Source organism: Budorcas taxicolor, chromosome 22 (assembly GCF_023091745.1).
Source record: "Budorcas taxicolor isolate Tak-1 chromosome 22, Takin1.1, whole genome shotgun sequence".
Classification (NCBI taxonomy): Eukaryota; Metazoa; Chordata; class Mammalia; order Artiodactyla; family Bovidae; genus Budorcas; species Budorcas taxicolor.
Window position 1 is genome coordinate 42,823,098 of NC_068931.1, and position 14,720 is coordinate 42,837,817.

Here is a 14,720-nt window from a genome sequence, read left to right on the forward strand (position 1 = left end):
TAAAGACCCATAAGATCATGAGTTACTTCAGGAGTGACTCTCAGAAGGAACAGCAGGCTTTCAGAAAGACAGTGCCATCTGTTTTCACTGCCTTTTCCTGAACACACGGTGGTATGCACATTTTGGCCAACCTGGTCCACGTGTACTAAAGAGACGTTTCATCCTAGGTCCCCTCTACCCTGGAAAACATTTACAAGTGTTCAGTCTTCTTGCAGTCACTCTTATTTTAAACCATGTAACATATGTTTGTTTGTCACCAACTTTGAGCAGCAGCTTTGGAAAATCACTGGGGGAAATGTCACCCCTGCCCCCTTGGAGGGCGAGTGGAGGACTAGCATCACCTTTAGAGGGTATCCACTTGGAGACCGATGAGCCCCAGATGCATGAGGTAGCGTGAGCAGAAGGGAGCCCCTATGGCATGGTGTCTCCTGAGCTCCATGGGCCTCTCCCATCATCTCCTTTCACCCTTTTGCTGAGGCCACTGCTGTCTGTGTGTCACTGGCCTGTCCACCTTCCCGACCTCCCTTCCCACCATCCTTCCAGGCTTGTCTCCAGCCTTGGTGGCCCTGAGGCACGGGCTTCTCTCCCCTGCAGCCCTGCACAGCTGCTCCCAGAGGTATGGCCTTGTTGGCTGGTTCAGGAAACTGGCTTTGGGCTCTGGCTTTGCTAGGGACTCTTCAAGTGACATCATGGAAGTCACATTCATTGTCTCCCCAGCTCCCATATTCTCAGCTAGGCAAGGATCTCCTGAGACCCTTTCCTACTGAGGTGTGTGAATTCCAGGAGAGCAAGAACAGCCACAGACCCGGTGTTTCCCACTTGGGGGACGTCCCTGCCTCGGGGAAGTTCCTCCGCCAGCCTCACGTCTCTGTCAGGCTCCACTGACAGCTGCTTCCACGTTTCTGTTTCAGGGCTGGGAGAGGGCTCTGCTCTCCTTCATCCGGACAGCAGGACCCATCCCAGGTCCTTGGAGAAAAGCGCCTGGCGGGCCTTCAAGGAATCCCAGTGTCATCACATGCTCAAACACCTCCACAATGGAGCCAGGATCACCGTGCAGATGCCACCCGCCATCGAGGGCCACTGGGTGTCCACTGGGTAAGCGGCTGGGTGCGAGGGCCCAGCAAGTGCACTTCTTAGGGTTTCTCAGGCTCACAGAGACTTTCTAGAACCCACAGTGATCCTGGGGTTGTCTGAGTTCTCACTCAGAGCCAAGCGACTCTTGGAAGCCTGGGTTGATGAAGAAACAGAGCTCGGTCCTGCAGAAATCTTAGCCTGGGTAGTGGGGATATGGTGCCACTGTGAAGCCACCTGGGAGTGAAAGCGTCCTTGTTTACTGAACCTGAGGACCACTCGTGTATGAAAAGAAACCATTAGCAAGTGAAATTAGCAAGGAGTCTGTGTTTCACCAACCCTGAAACATGACGTGCAAGCTTCTGATGGTCTAAATAGCCTAGCGGTATTCTGGTAAGTTGATATCCAGCTTCAGAGTCTGAGAATACGTTAAAAGGGACCCACACCGCCTGGACCAGCCAGGGCACAGCTCTTGGCTTCTTTTCCAGGCTGTGGAGCTAAGATTTATCCCGGTTTGAGCTCTGGCTTATCTTCCATTAGAGCTTTTAAAAATAGCCCAGAGGCAGACCTGTAGTCTTCACCCTACCCATTAAATTGTTGCAAATTCACATGGCTAACTAGGCTAAGGAATAGTGGGATCTGACGCCTTCTGTGCAGACCCTGCCCAGGTGCCTCAGGGAGGGTTCACAGGCATCCGGAGAAGAGAGAAAAAAACGAATAAGACAAGGAAGACCCAGAGGTTTTTTTTTTTTTTCCTCCTAAAAATGGGGTTTCTCAGAACAACCTCCTCATCAGTATTGGCACAATCTTAACGCAGTGTACTTTTAAATAATTTATCATTTTGTTCAACAAATACTTCTGAAGTGCACAAATGTTTACTGCGCCTGAGCACAGTTCTAGATTTTGTGTGTGTAGCAGGGAGTCAAACAGACACGTCTTCAGGAATTTCACAAATAAACACACAAAGAAGTGTTATGAGGAGGGAAAAAAACAACAGGTGCTCCAGGAGAATTTCAGGGCCCCTATTTTAGGACAGGCTGGGGTGGGAAGGCCTACCAAGATGAGGACACTTGAGCTGAGATGTCCTTGGCCGTGCAAGACTGGGAACAGCTCTTGCTCTGGGTCAAGCAGACGCTGGACTGAAGAAGCACCATGGTAGCCCTTGTGCCTGGGGTGAGGGCGGGACAGCCCCCAGCAGGCCAAGGAGGAGGCTAAGCTGGCTCCCAGGGCCCCTGCAGGCCAAGTGTCTGTGAGTTTGGCTTTTAATGTAAGAGAACTGGGGATGCCATTGAAGAGATTTCAGCAAGGGCCCTGCTAACAGCCTGATGCAGTATGACTGAAGGGTTCTCTGGCTCAAGGGGATGGTGGAGTGACTGGGGATAGTAGGGTTTTCGACCTCCTTAATCAATAGAAATCAATCAGAGGCCGGACAAGAAATTCAGGCCAGACTTTACTGGGGCCCCTGCTGCAGCAGAGGGGAGCAAAAAGAAGTAATAGGTTGCCTTGCTCGCCCAGGTGGCTCAGCGGTAAAGCATCCGCCGGCCAATGCAGGACACTCGGGTTCGATCCCTGGGTTGGGAGGATCCCCTGGAGGAGGAAATGGCAACCCATCCCAGTACTCTTGCCTGGGACATCCCATGGACATCCCATGGCAGGCTACACCCCATGGAGTCACAAGAGTCAGACACGACTTAGCGGCTAAACAAGGATAACAGCAACCCCCCAAGGGAAGGGCGAGCTTGTTCCTTACTTGGAATGAGGGTAGGGGGTGTGTCCAGGGGTCGGCAGATGGGATGGCTTAGGTGGTCTGCCCACCCCTTAAGTGGTGTTCAGTGCAGGGGGTACACACAGTCCCCTGCTTTGCTCCCGGCTCTTCAGAAGGCAGTGAGATTTCTGGTCTTTCTGTATCTTGTTGTCCATAATTTGCCCAACTGCACATGCACACAGTTATTTTTAGTCTCATAGTTTCTGTGTATCCATTGCTGGAGGAGAGGTGTATCCAGGTGCAGGCACAGCAGCCAAGGGTCCTGGGTCCCAGCCCGTCTCAACTTGGGGATGACCAGTTAAAAAGCTGGGACTATTTCCAGCTGGAGATGGCTGAGGGCTGGGTGAGGGGAGTCAGAGTTGGGGGGCTGATGGAGAAGCAGGTGGATGCGAACTCAGAACTGGATCAGCAGATTCTCAGGTGAGATGAGATGTGAGAAGTCAGTGGCTGCTAAGTCGCTTCAGTCGTGTCTGACTCTGTGTGACCCCATAGACAGCAGCCCACCAAGCTCCCCCATCCCTGGGATTCTCCAGGCAAGAATACTGGAGTGGGCTGCCATTTCCTTCTCCAAAGCATGAAAGTGAAAAGTGAAAGTGAAGTCGCTCAGTCGTGTCTGACTCTCAGCGAGAAGTCAGTGGTGCTCTTGTCTAAACCACGGCAGCAGACATGAATGCCTGCTTACACGGAAGGACTCCTCTCTCCCTGGGGGATGGGGGGAATGTGGGTTTCCTCTCCCTCTGTCACAGAGACAGATGCTCAGAGGACCACTGGGTGCCGTATGTCCACTCAGCACCTGCTGGCAGGTGAAGGTCTCTCCCCAGCGAATGGTACCCGCTTCCAGTAATGCTCAGTTGTGTCTGACTCTTTGTGGACTGCAGCCCCCAGTCGGTGGGATTTTCCAGGCAAGAATACTGGAGTGGGTTGCCATTTCCTCCTCTTCCTGACCCAGGGATCAGTCTCACATCTCCTGCATCTCTTGCACTGCAGGTGGATTCTTTCCAACTGAGCCATGGGGGAAGCCCTGATGCCCACCCACCAGTTTGTAAACAGTAATCTTGAGAACCACTGGCCTTTGGGATGTCGGCTTCACAGCTTGATTTAGCCACACACGGCTCAAACCAGATTTACCATACTTACTAGGTTTATATATAAATAATAGACACAAGCAGGTTAAAGGCCAAGACTGGTGAGAGGAATGTCCCAGGGTCACCAAGACTAGGATCTGGCTAGAGGTGATGAGTGGACAGATTCTCTGGCCAACCCATTGACCACCAGCTGTGAGGTGTGGGGTTGGACCCCTGTGATGACCTCCCCCGCTTAATGTGCTCACAGGATCCCTCCATTTCTCTGTAGCTGTGAGGTGAGGGGTTGGGCCCCTGTGATGCCCCCCTCCTGTGGCTCCGGGCTCACTGGGTCTCTGCCCCACTTTCCTGCAGCTGTGAGGTGCGGTCGGGCCCCGAGTTCATCACCAGGTCCTACCGATTCTACCACAACAACACGTTCAAGGCCTACCAGTTCTACTATGGTGGCAACCGCTGCACCAGCCCCACCTACACGTTGGTGGTCCGCGGCAAGATCCGCCTGCGCCAGGCCTCCTGGATCATCCGCGGCGGCACCGAGGCCGACTATCAGCTGCACCGCGTGCAGGTCGTGTGCCACTCAGAGGCGGTGGCCGAGCGGCTGGGGCAGCTGGTCAACCGCACGTGCCCTGGCTTCGTGCCTGCCGGGGCCGCCTGGGTGCAGGACGTGCCCTACGACCTGTGGCGGGAGGAGGGCGGGCGCGAGTGCACGCGGGCCGTGAACTTCGCCATGCACGAGCTGCAGCTGGTGCGCGTGGAGAAGCAGCACCTGCCGCACAGCCTGGACCGCCTGGTGGAGGAGCTCTTCCTCGGGGACGTGCACACCGACACCGCCCAGAGGATGTTCTACCGGCCGTCCAGTTATCAGCCGCCGCTGCAGAACGCCAAGGTACAGCGCCGCCGGGCCGGGTGTGGGGGGCGGAGCTAGGGGTTACCGCAACACCGATGGGCTGGGCGGTTCAGTGATCAGCCGCTGCTGCAAAAGGCCAATCCCTGGATAGGGGATGGGGGGAGGGGAGTGGCGGGCTGCATCATGGAGGGACTGGGGGGTGCCAGCTACCAGCCGCCCCAGAAGAACACCAAGGAACCCTGACCCTCACTGTGCCCCAGATGTTGGGGGGGCTCTGTCACAGAGGGACCACTGGGGGTGATGGGACGGGAGGGCCGCAGGCCAGGGGACATGAACCTGGGTCAGGGCACCTGGTGATGGGGCCTGGTTTTCCCATCTGATGAGGGTGATTGTCCTCGGTTGGTGGCTCAGAAGGGCCTTGGTGGCCATCCTTGAAAATTTCTAAGTCTTCTTTCTGTCCTGACCCTCTGGGAGCTTCTTCTATGAGTCCGAGAGGAAAGTGTGCAGGAAATGGAGAGGCATTATGATCTTAGCACCTGGGAAGACAGAGGGGCAGCCAGGTGGGGATCCCCTGGCCCTGGAGGTGGGTGTAGGGGTGGGGGCTGTGGACCCTTAGAGCCTCCTGCTCTGTGTCCACAACCCTGTGAGGCCTCCACGACCACCCTCTTAGCAGAAGAGCAAGCAGCTGAGATGTGAGGGGTGGTCTCCTGCCCTGGGTCACTGGTTAGTGACTTTCAGAGTCAGAGCTTGAACCCAGATCTTTCCCGAGACTCCACCCTCTCCTGGTTGGACTGAGTGAGACCTAAGTCACTGTGACGCTGGGGAGGATGTGATGGGAACAATGAAAATCTTGATTGCTGACCCCCTAATTACACTTGGATTCACCAGGCGCTTCCTTCCCGCAGGCTCAGAGCCTGTGTCTTTAGTAACAGAATGGTTTCTGCCACAGAATCTGGGGAGGCAGGCAAGGGGCCTGGGTTGGAGGGGTGGGGCAGAGAACCCCCCTCCCCCATCAGACCAGCTTTTCTGGAATCCTCTTTAGAACTTTTGCTTGGTGGTTTATTTGTTGGATTTTTATTTTTCTGTGTTTTTTTTTTTTTTTAATTAAACTGGGGAAAAATTGGGCTTCCCTGGTGGCTCAGCTGGTAAAGAATCCACCTGCAATGTGGGAGACCTGGGTTCAATCCCTGGATTGGGAAGATTCCCTGGAGAAGGGAATGGCTACCCACTCCAGTATTCTGGCCTGGAGAATTCCATAGACTGTATAGTCCACGGGGTTGCAAAGAGTCGGACACAACTGAGTGACTTTCATTTTCTTGCTTTACAATGTTGTGTTGGTTTCTCATCCGGTTTGTTCTCTACCCTCTGAGGGCGCTTATGCCTGGTGAGGGTACCGCATGGTATTGCCCCCCACCAGACTGCAGTTGTTTTCTTTCTGTGACTGCGAGCTTGTCCCATGAAAGCTGGGAAAGTCACCTTTGTGACGACTGTGGGACATCTGCGAGGAGGCCAGCCTGGAGATGCTGCTTTCTCTGGGTGTGTGTCTCAGGGACATCCCTTCCTTGGGCTCCAAGCAGACCCAGCTCAGGTCCGTGTGCTGTGCCCTGCAAGTTCCTGGGCTATCTGGAGCAAAGATGGGACAGAGTCATGTGGGAGAGGGCGGCCCACCTGCCCCCAGGACCCCAGGCGCCCTCACAGAGAGAGGGCAGGAAGGGGCTCTGCCTGCTCCGCAGCTGATGGAGGGGCCCCAGGCCCGGCTCCTGGGAAGTGAAAGGATGTCGTAGGACCTCTGCGGGAGGCTGCCACATCCAGACACTGTGGCTCCTCTCCAGACTCCTGGTGTTGAGACACTGTGGGAAGGGGGTTTGCAGACATGCACTTGGCGTCCTCTGAGCCCAGTCAAGCTGACATTCACATTGTCTCTGGGAGTGAGTGTGTCACTGGCGAGGATGGCAGCTCGTCCGGAAACTCCGCAGGAGCCAGAGTCCCAACGAGGCCTGGCTGAGCCTATGAGAGGGTCGCCTGGGAGCAGAGCCTTTTTTCCTGCTTATGGTCCAGCGAGGATGCTAGTGAGCAGGATGGTTAGGGGCCAGAAAGGAGAGGGAGGCCAGACGGAGGCCCCGTTCCCAGGAGAGGCCACAGATAGCCTGGACCTGACCTGGGCTGTGTGTGCACATCATGGGGTCCAGGCCCTGCTTCCTCACCTGAGGATGCCCACATGGGCTCTTTGATCTCCTGCGCTCTCCTTATACCTGGAAAAGCAGGGAATGCCTGCACCCAGCTCTCTCTTCCCACCTCTGTCTCTGCCACTTCTCAATGCTCTGTGGCTCTTAGAACAAAGTTAAAGGGTAAATCCTTGCTCCTGAGCTGGTGGCTCCAGCGAGGCACCCCCATTCCTGTGCTCACTGGGCTGACTTCCCTCACCAAGCCCTGCTGTCTGTTGGGAGAGCCAGGCTCATACCCCAGCTCCTGGAGCACACACATCTCGGAAGTGAGTCATGACATGTCAGTGTGGGGACGGAGGGTGGCAGCTATGAGGCTGACCTTCTTAGGATTTTCATAAAAAAAGTCGAGGCTTTGTTTTCTGACAATGTTGGACAGACTGCAGAATATGTGGACCTTGGAGATGGAGCCAGTCCCAGGGTCCAGGCCTCCCGGGGTCACCAGCTGCGGGCTTGACAGTGTTTTTCTGACCTCTGGAACTAAATCTTTTCTGTAAAAGAAGCAGAATTGATGGGGTTGACATGCAGAGCACTGTCAGACACTGGGAGAGGCTGCCCACCTGGCCTGCAGCAAGGAGCCCTCGGGGCAGGTGGCTTCTGCAGGGAGGGTGGCCAAGGAGGGCCACCAAGCGATGACGAGGCTGTAAGGTGGCTCCTCCTGTTTTCTCTTCCCTTTTCTGCAGGGAATGTTTCCCCAAATGCTTAAGAAGGTAAGATGAAGTCGCTCAGTCGTGTCCGACTCTTTGCGACCCCGTGGTCTGTAACCTACTAGGCTTCTCCGTCCATGGGATTCTCCAGGCAAGAATACTGGAGTGGCTTGCCATTTCCTTCTCCAGGGATCTTCCCGACCCAGGGATCGAACCCGGGTCTCCCGCATTGGAGGCAGACATTTTAACCTCTGAGCCACCAGGGAAGAAAACCCCAAGCCACGATCCCTCTCCTCCTTAAAGAAACGCTAAGGGTGGAGAAAGCCTTGGACCATAGAGATTACCTAGGACACACTGTTTTGTTGTTTGTTTTGTTTCAAAGGAAGGTATTTAACAGTGTGAAGAGTGTGATATCGTGTGTAAAACTAGCAACAGAAGAAGAAGGTAGGCTGACCAGGGACCTGGTGTTTCTGCAATGTAGGAACAAGGAGGAGGGGACAGTACAGCCAAGGACAGACGTGCTGAGATCTTACGCTATCCAAACTCATTACCACACTCAAAACAAATTCTAAAAAGGCAGGACTCCGAGGCTCGGAGGAGCACGGTGGCCACAGATGAAGTGGTGGCGGGGCTGGGCGGACGCGGGCCGGTGTCCAGGGCCTGGGCTGTGCTCTCTGCGGAGGCCAGCCCGGCCCCGTGGCTCGGGGAGCTGAAAAGGCCCGTTCTTCTCCCGTTGTCCCTGGCGTGTGCGTCTGGGCCCGCCGCTAGCGAGTGGTCAGGAAGTGTTGCTATCCCTCCCCAGGCGGGCCAGGAGAGCAGGTCAATGGGCTTGGCCTCCGGGGCCTCTCCAGAGCCCTAGGTACTGCCTGCCCACCGGGTCCCGCAGGCACACCCTCCAACCGCCTGGGAAAGGAGGGGCTAGGGGTGCTTCCGGACAGACCACAGGCCCAGCCGCCCCCCATCTGAACCCTTCACCTCCCCTAATCGCCAGTCCTTAGAGACCTGGCTGAAAATTAGCTTAAATGCTAAATTGAGTTTAAAACCACTCGTTTCAGCCCCTCTGGAAACAGGACACCGTGTAAAAATAGAAAATTTAAATCAGCTTGTTTTTCTTAGCTTTATACAACTTTGCTGTGAGGTTCAGAGCCCTCGGCAAATACACGATGTTTGAAGAGACTCAGGTGAGCCCCCTGGGAGGATTCTTCCGGATGAAGTTGGCTACTTTTCATTAAAAAGAAAAACAGGACCCCCTAAAGTAACCCTGAAAGAAGAAGCTCAGCCTGAGTCGAGTTCAGCTTCAGGGCACGTTCCCCTCTGCCTGGATTCCTGTGCCGCGGAGGGTTAGCCAGGCGCCTTCTTTCCTCGGCAGAATCAAAAGTGATTAGAGCAAAGATTGCTGGGGTCGCTGGAAACACCAGGGCCTCAGGATCAAGCTTGCAAGCAAACGGAATTGGGCTTTTTCCAAAACCCTAGGCCGGTGAGGCCACAGCATCGTAAATCAGAGAGGTGTCTGCAAACCAGACCACTCTCCCCAGCCACGTGCCTGAGGTATTTGACCTGGAATGTGATGGCGGGGCTGCCTGGCAAGGAAGAAGCCCAGCAGCATGTTTTGGGGCTGCCTGAGCCCTGGGAGGAAGCAGGGGTTCCCATGTGCTTTCTGTCCTGCATTCTCTGAAGACCTCTGGGCTTGAACAGCCATTTGTCTGGAGGGAGCTTATCTTTCCAAGGCTCTTCAGGGCATGTGAGAAATACAGGTTTACTGTGACATCTGTGACATCCCAGGGACCTTGGACCATGTGGCCGTGGACAGCAGGTGTTCTGCCCAGCTCCGGGAGGCGGGTCTGCGGCAGGAAGGGTCTCTCCTTAGGCCTGTGGTTGGTGTGACTCTCGGTGGGGCGTGAGTGGGTGTCACAGGTACACTGGTAAAAGGATCCAGAAGCTCACAGAAGAATCCGAGTCCCTGGTCTTTTCTGCCAGTGCAGGGAAAGGAAAGGGGTTTGCGGAGGTGATGGGAGTTGGAAGAGGTAGTCGAGGACGGGGCATTCAAGGAGTCAAGACTGAGACAGTGTCAGAAGCCGGCTTACCTTCAGGATGCTGCTGTAAAGAACCGTGACCCTGCCCCTGGGGCTGGGTTCGGCCCAGTGGTGATGGGATCAGCTGATGGGCTCTGGACTCTGGAGGGCTTGCTCAGGTGGACACCCCGGGGCCAAGAAATGCGTTATCACACAACGGCCACCACGCATGGCTGCTGGCCTCCACTGTGTCTGCAGAAACGTGTTTTCTTTTTCTTTTTTTTTCTTGATTCCTGAGTGCCAGATTGCTTTATTCAGGGAGTCAGCAGACCAGGAAGTTGTTGTTGTCAGGGACCATGCACGCAGTAAGCATTTCATCCCTTAAAAGGCCAGGAGGCTGGGAGGACAGCATGAGCTCCCGGGTGCAGGAAGTCAACTGTTGGGAAGTCCGGGGCGAGTCCTGGCATTCAGGGTGTTGGCCAAGCTGCGGGGAGAGGACGGAGCAGGGGTCAGACGTGGGGTCTACTGCCTTCATGGCAAACTCGACGGTGAAGATGAGTCGCCTTCAGCTCTTTAAATGCTCTAGGACACAACCAAGTAAACGTTAATTCAGGGCTCCTTCTGAAACCTCCCCTACAGTCATCTGTATTGAAGAGCCAGCCGTCTTCTCAAGGATCTTTCTATCCAGCTGTTGGGTCTGGGCGCAGTGTGTCTGCAATGGCAAGCTGGAGGCAGGATTCTCTCTTGTGTGATTTACAGGAAAGGTCCTTGGGAGCTCACTGCTCAGACTCTAAACCTCCTAGAAAATTGTTTCTAGGAAATTCAGTGTTGTTCCCCAGGGGACACACCCAATGCCCCATCCTACCTCCAGGACGCAGTGTTCCCTCGACTCTGCTCCAGAAGCGTCTGGCAGCCACACACAGGACTGAGGAGCAGCCGAGCCTCTCTCGCCGTCTCCCATTGTCCTTCCAGCTGGGCACCTCCGTGGTGCTTGCATCACAGCTACGGGGTTGCCAGGCAGCATCTTTGTGCGGCTGAGTCCTCATCCCTCGGCACCCGTGTCAGCTCCTGCCCGGCGGTAACCAGGCTGAGCGGGGTCTGAGCGCTGCTCCGGCCTGGCCAGACAGACTGCCAGCCTCCAGGGGTGGGGAGTGGGGCCTATGGCTTCAGTTACAGACACCCAACCCATTTCTTGCTGCAGGTCACTCCTCAGGTTGAAACGCTCTTCCCCCTTAGTCATTGTGAAAGCCTGCTATTTAAGAAAAGCATCTGGGGGACTTCCCTGATAGTCCAATAGTTAAGAATCCACCTTGCAATGCAGGGGACACACGTTTGATCCCTGGTTGGGGAACTAAGATCCTACACGCCACAGAGCAGCTAAGCCTGCCTGCCGCAACTAGAGAGTCCTGTGCTGCAAGGAAGGATCCCAAGTGCCGTGACTAAGACCCGACTCAGCCAAATAAATAAATATTTTTTTAAAAAAGAAAAGCATCTTGGAAAAGAGAAATTTCACACCTGGGGCAGTATCTCAGCCTTAATTTCTGCTTCCCCACGGTTGTTCCAGTAGGTCTTTTGAGTTTTATTCAAGTGAAAGTGAAAGTCACTCAGTCATGTCCAACTCTTTGCAATCCCATGGACTTCCCACCAGGCTTCTCTTTTCCATGAAATTCTCCAGGCAAGAATACTGGAGTCGGTTGCCACTCCTTTCTTCAGGGGATCTACCCGACCCAGGGATCGAACTTCGAACCTGGGTCTCCTGCATTGCAGGCAGATTCTTTACCATCTGAGCCACCAGGGAAGTCCAATATTCAAGCCAAGGATGGTGGTAAAAAAAATTAACAGCACACTTAACAGCGCAAATCAGAACTTTTTAAAAAATCCTGTCCACAAGACAGAAAGTTGTTCCCTTTATCCAACCATGACTGAACCTGTCCCCTTGTTGACAGTGTCCATCGAGAAGCCAGAAATCCCACACTCATTTGTGACATTTCGTTTCTTAATACCAACTGCAAGAGTTGTTTAAAATTGTGACTAGTCAACTCAATAACAACAATAATAAAAGAAACCCAATTAAAAAATGAGTAAGGGGAGTTCCCTGGGAGTCCAGTGGTTAGGATTTCAGGCTTCCACTGCCAGGGCCCGGGTTCAGTCCCTGGATGGGGAGCTGAGGTTCCGCAAGCCATGTAGCACAGTCACAGAAGATGTACAAATTAGCCCATAAGCGCATGAAAGATGCTCAGCATTTCTAATCCTTAGGGAAATGCAGATCGGGAACTGCAGTGGGTCACCACCTTCTCACCTACTAGGATGGCTGTTACCAAGAAAGGAGAAAGTAGCAGTTGGTGAGGATATAGAGAAATGCGGACCTTTGTGAGAAGGTACGATGTGCAGCTGCTGTGGAAAACAGTATGGCAGGTCCTCAAAACGTTAAACACAGAGTTATTGTTGTTGTTCAGTCGCTCAGGCGTGTCCGACTCTGCGACCCCATGACTGTAGCCCACCAGACTCCTCTGTCCATGGGATTCTACAGGCAAGGATACTGGGGTGGGTTGCAATGTCCTCCTCCAGAGGCTCTTCCCAACCCAGGGATCAAACCCGTGTCTCCTGCATTGGCAGGCAGATTCTTTACCACTGAGTCACCAGGGAAGCCCAAAGACAGAATTACAATCCAGCAATCCCATGTATTGACCCTAAAGAATTGAAAGCAAGGTCTGAGGTATATTGGACAGCCACATTCACAGCAGAATCATTCACTGAACAAGAGAAAGCAGTGCAGATGTCCACCGGCAGATGATGGCTCAATCAAATGTGCACGCACACAGTGGAGTACCACTCAGCCTTAGGAAGGAGATTCTGACACAGGCTGACATGTGAATGAACCTTGAGGACATTGTGTTAAATAAGCCAGTTTCGAGAAGGACTATATGATCCCACATATATGAGGGACCTCAAGTTGTCATACATATTCGTAGAGACAGACAGTAGGATGCTGGTTGTCAGGGGCTCGAATGAGGGGGGACAGAGTTTCAGTTTGGGAAGATGACGTCTGGAGACAGCTGGTGGTGATGATTGGACCACTATGTGAATGCACTTTGATGGCAAATTTTATGTTATGTATATTTTACCACTACAGGGGCTTCCCAGGTGGCACTAGTGGTAAAGAACCTTCCTTCCAATGAAGGAGACGTAAGAGACATGGGTTTAATCCCTGAATTTGGACGATCCCCTGGAGGAGGGCATGGCAACCCACTCCAGTATTCTTGCCTGGAGAATCCCATGGACAGAAGAACCTGGCGGGTTACAATCCATAGGGTCGCACAGAGTCAGACATGACTGAAGCAACTTAGGATGCATGAAGTCAAGTAACTAGTTTACAAATTTGGCAAGATCAATACCCAAGGGCCAGCTTCCTCCCACTCCCTCCCAGCTGATGGATGACCAGCTTCTCCAAAACTACCTAGCTTGCCTTTCTCTGCTGCCAACCAGAAATGGTTCAGTCAGGACCCTCACTCACATGTAGGGACCAGAGTTTAGCCAGGTCCTCATCTCGGAGTTTAGGACTGTCGTCCTTAAAGAAAAACACCGGACACCACTGTGCTGGGCATGGACCAGCCTGGGCCCCACAGTAGTGCCCCCTCCTCTGAGCTGGTTCCTTTTCTGAAGAGCAGTTGATCCCTTGTGTCATCAGAGCAGTGCTTATAAGAATGAAGACCCCTTGTTCCCACCCCATCCGCCCAGTCTAGGAATTCTGGGCACTTCCTGAATGGTATTGGTGTTTGAGGAAACAAACAGATCTTTTCAGGGATTGAGGCTCGTGTCTTCCTAGAATGGCCAGAAATGAAGTGGTCACAAGTGATGTTTTTAAGTTCCCAGATAGCAAACCAAATGGTGGAAGCAGGAGCAAGCAAGTGGAGGCTGGGTCAGCCTGTCGGGACCTGCAGTGCACGTGGGCTGCGTAGGATCTGGCTCTTAGGCAGGAGTGGGGGAGCAGTCAGCAGGCTGCCAGCTGGCGAGCTCCCAGGGGAGTAGCCAAGCGGTCGCTCCTGCGTGTGTTTTGGAAGCAGCCTAGTGTGTGCTCTCAGAGGGTTCTCTCTCTTTCCAGGGTGTCTCCTGCACCACTTGGCATGGTTGCTAATAGGCACCAGCATCAGAACATTTATGAAATCTCAGAGACTTGAGTCTGAGTACTGGGCTGGTTTCACTCAGATATTGTGGACTGGAGTGGGGGAGCAGGGACAGCAGGTATAGTTTGATCAAGGTGCTGCTCACAATAACGCTTACTAGCCATTACAGGGCTAACTTCCTGGATGCGGGAGCTCATACGATGTTACAGGCATTGTATTAGCTTTCCATCCCAGACTTTGTGTATCAGAACCCCCTTTTGGGGTAAAAAAAATTTGAAATCTTCATTTCCTAGTAATTTACAAGAAAATACATCGTGGCAAAATTACTGAATTCAGTGATGCTTTCTTTCAACTAAATTTATTTTTTTCATCCTATCATGCATTTGAAAGATCGTAGCACATATAGCAGGAGACATGCTATTTGTTTGGTCTTCCTACCAAGGGCCATGCACGCACACAGCCCCAACTCGCCGAAACTCCTCTATGCAGCCATTCTCAGCGTACAGAGTGGGACCTGCCTTAATCTGTGCTCATTTCCTACAGCATTTATGCAGGTATAACAGTCCTCATTTTATGTGTGGGGACATTGACATGGAGATTGGTAACTTTCCTACAGTCCCCAGCTGCAGTCGCTGGCCCTTGGATCTCCTGCCATGGCTGGAATCATCATTTTTTGTGCAAAGAAGCCCTTGTAGGCTGTGTGCACGTGTCCTTCCGGTCCGTGTCCTTGTGGTGGCTTGCAGACAGCCCCCTGCTGACCCCGGGCTGTAGGGCACTTTCTTGTGTATCTCAGAGATCTGGGCAGGAAACCATACGTGCACACACACGTGGAGCCTGGGACAGAGAAGCCTCTGTGCTGCCTATTGGATCTCCTCCTCAAGCCCCAAACAAACCTCTTCTCCCGAAAACAACGCCTGGCTCCACTGATGAGCACAAGGACTGTCAGTGGG

The 14,720-nt window shown here is 53.4% G+C and overlaps 1 protein-coding gene across 1 annotated transcript in view; it reads left to right on the top strand.

Annotated features, from left to right (window-relative positions):
- APCDD1 (APC down-regulated 1) overlaps nucleotides 1–14,720 on the top strand; it is a 32,537-nt gene that overhangs the window by 13,107 nt on the left and 4,710 nt on the right. The window contains exons 2-3 of the mRNA XM_052660269.1: nucleotides 912–1,095; nucleotides 4,273–4,804. Of these exons, the coding sequence (XP_052516229.1) occupies nucleotides 912–1,095; nucleotides 4,273–4,804 (716 nt within the window). The remainder of the gene's footprint in view (nucleotides 1–911; nucleotides 1,096–4,272; nucleotides 4,805–14,720) is intronic.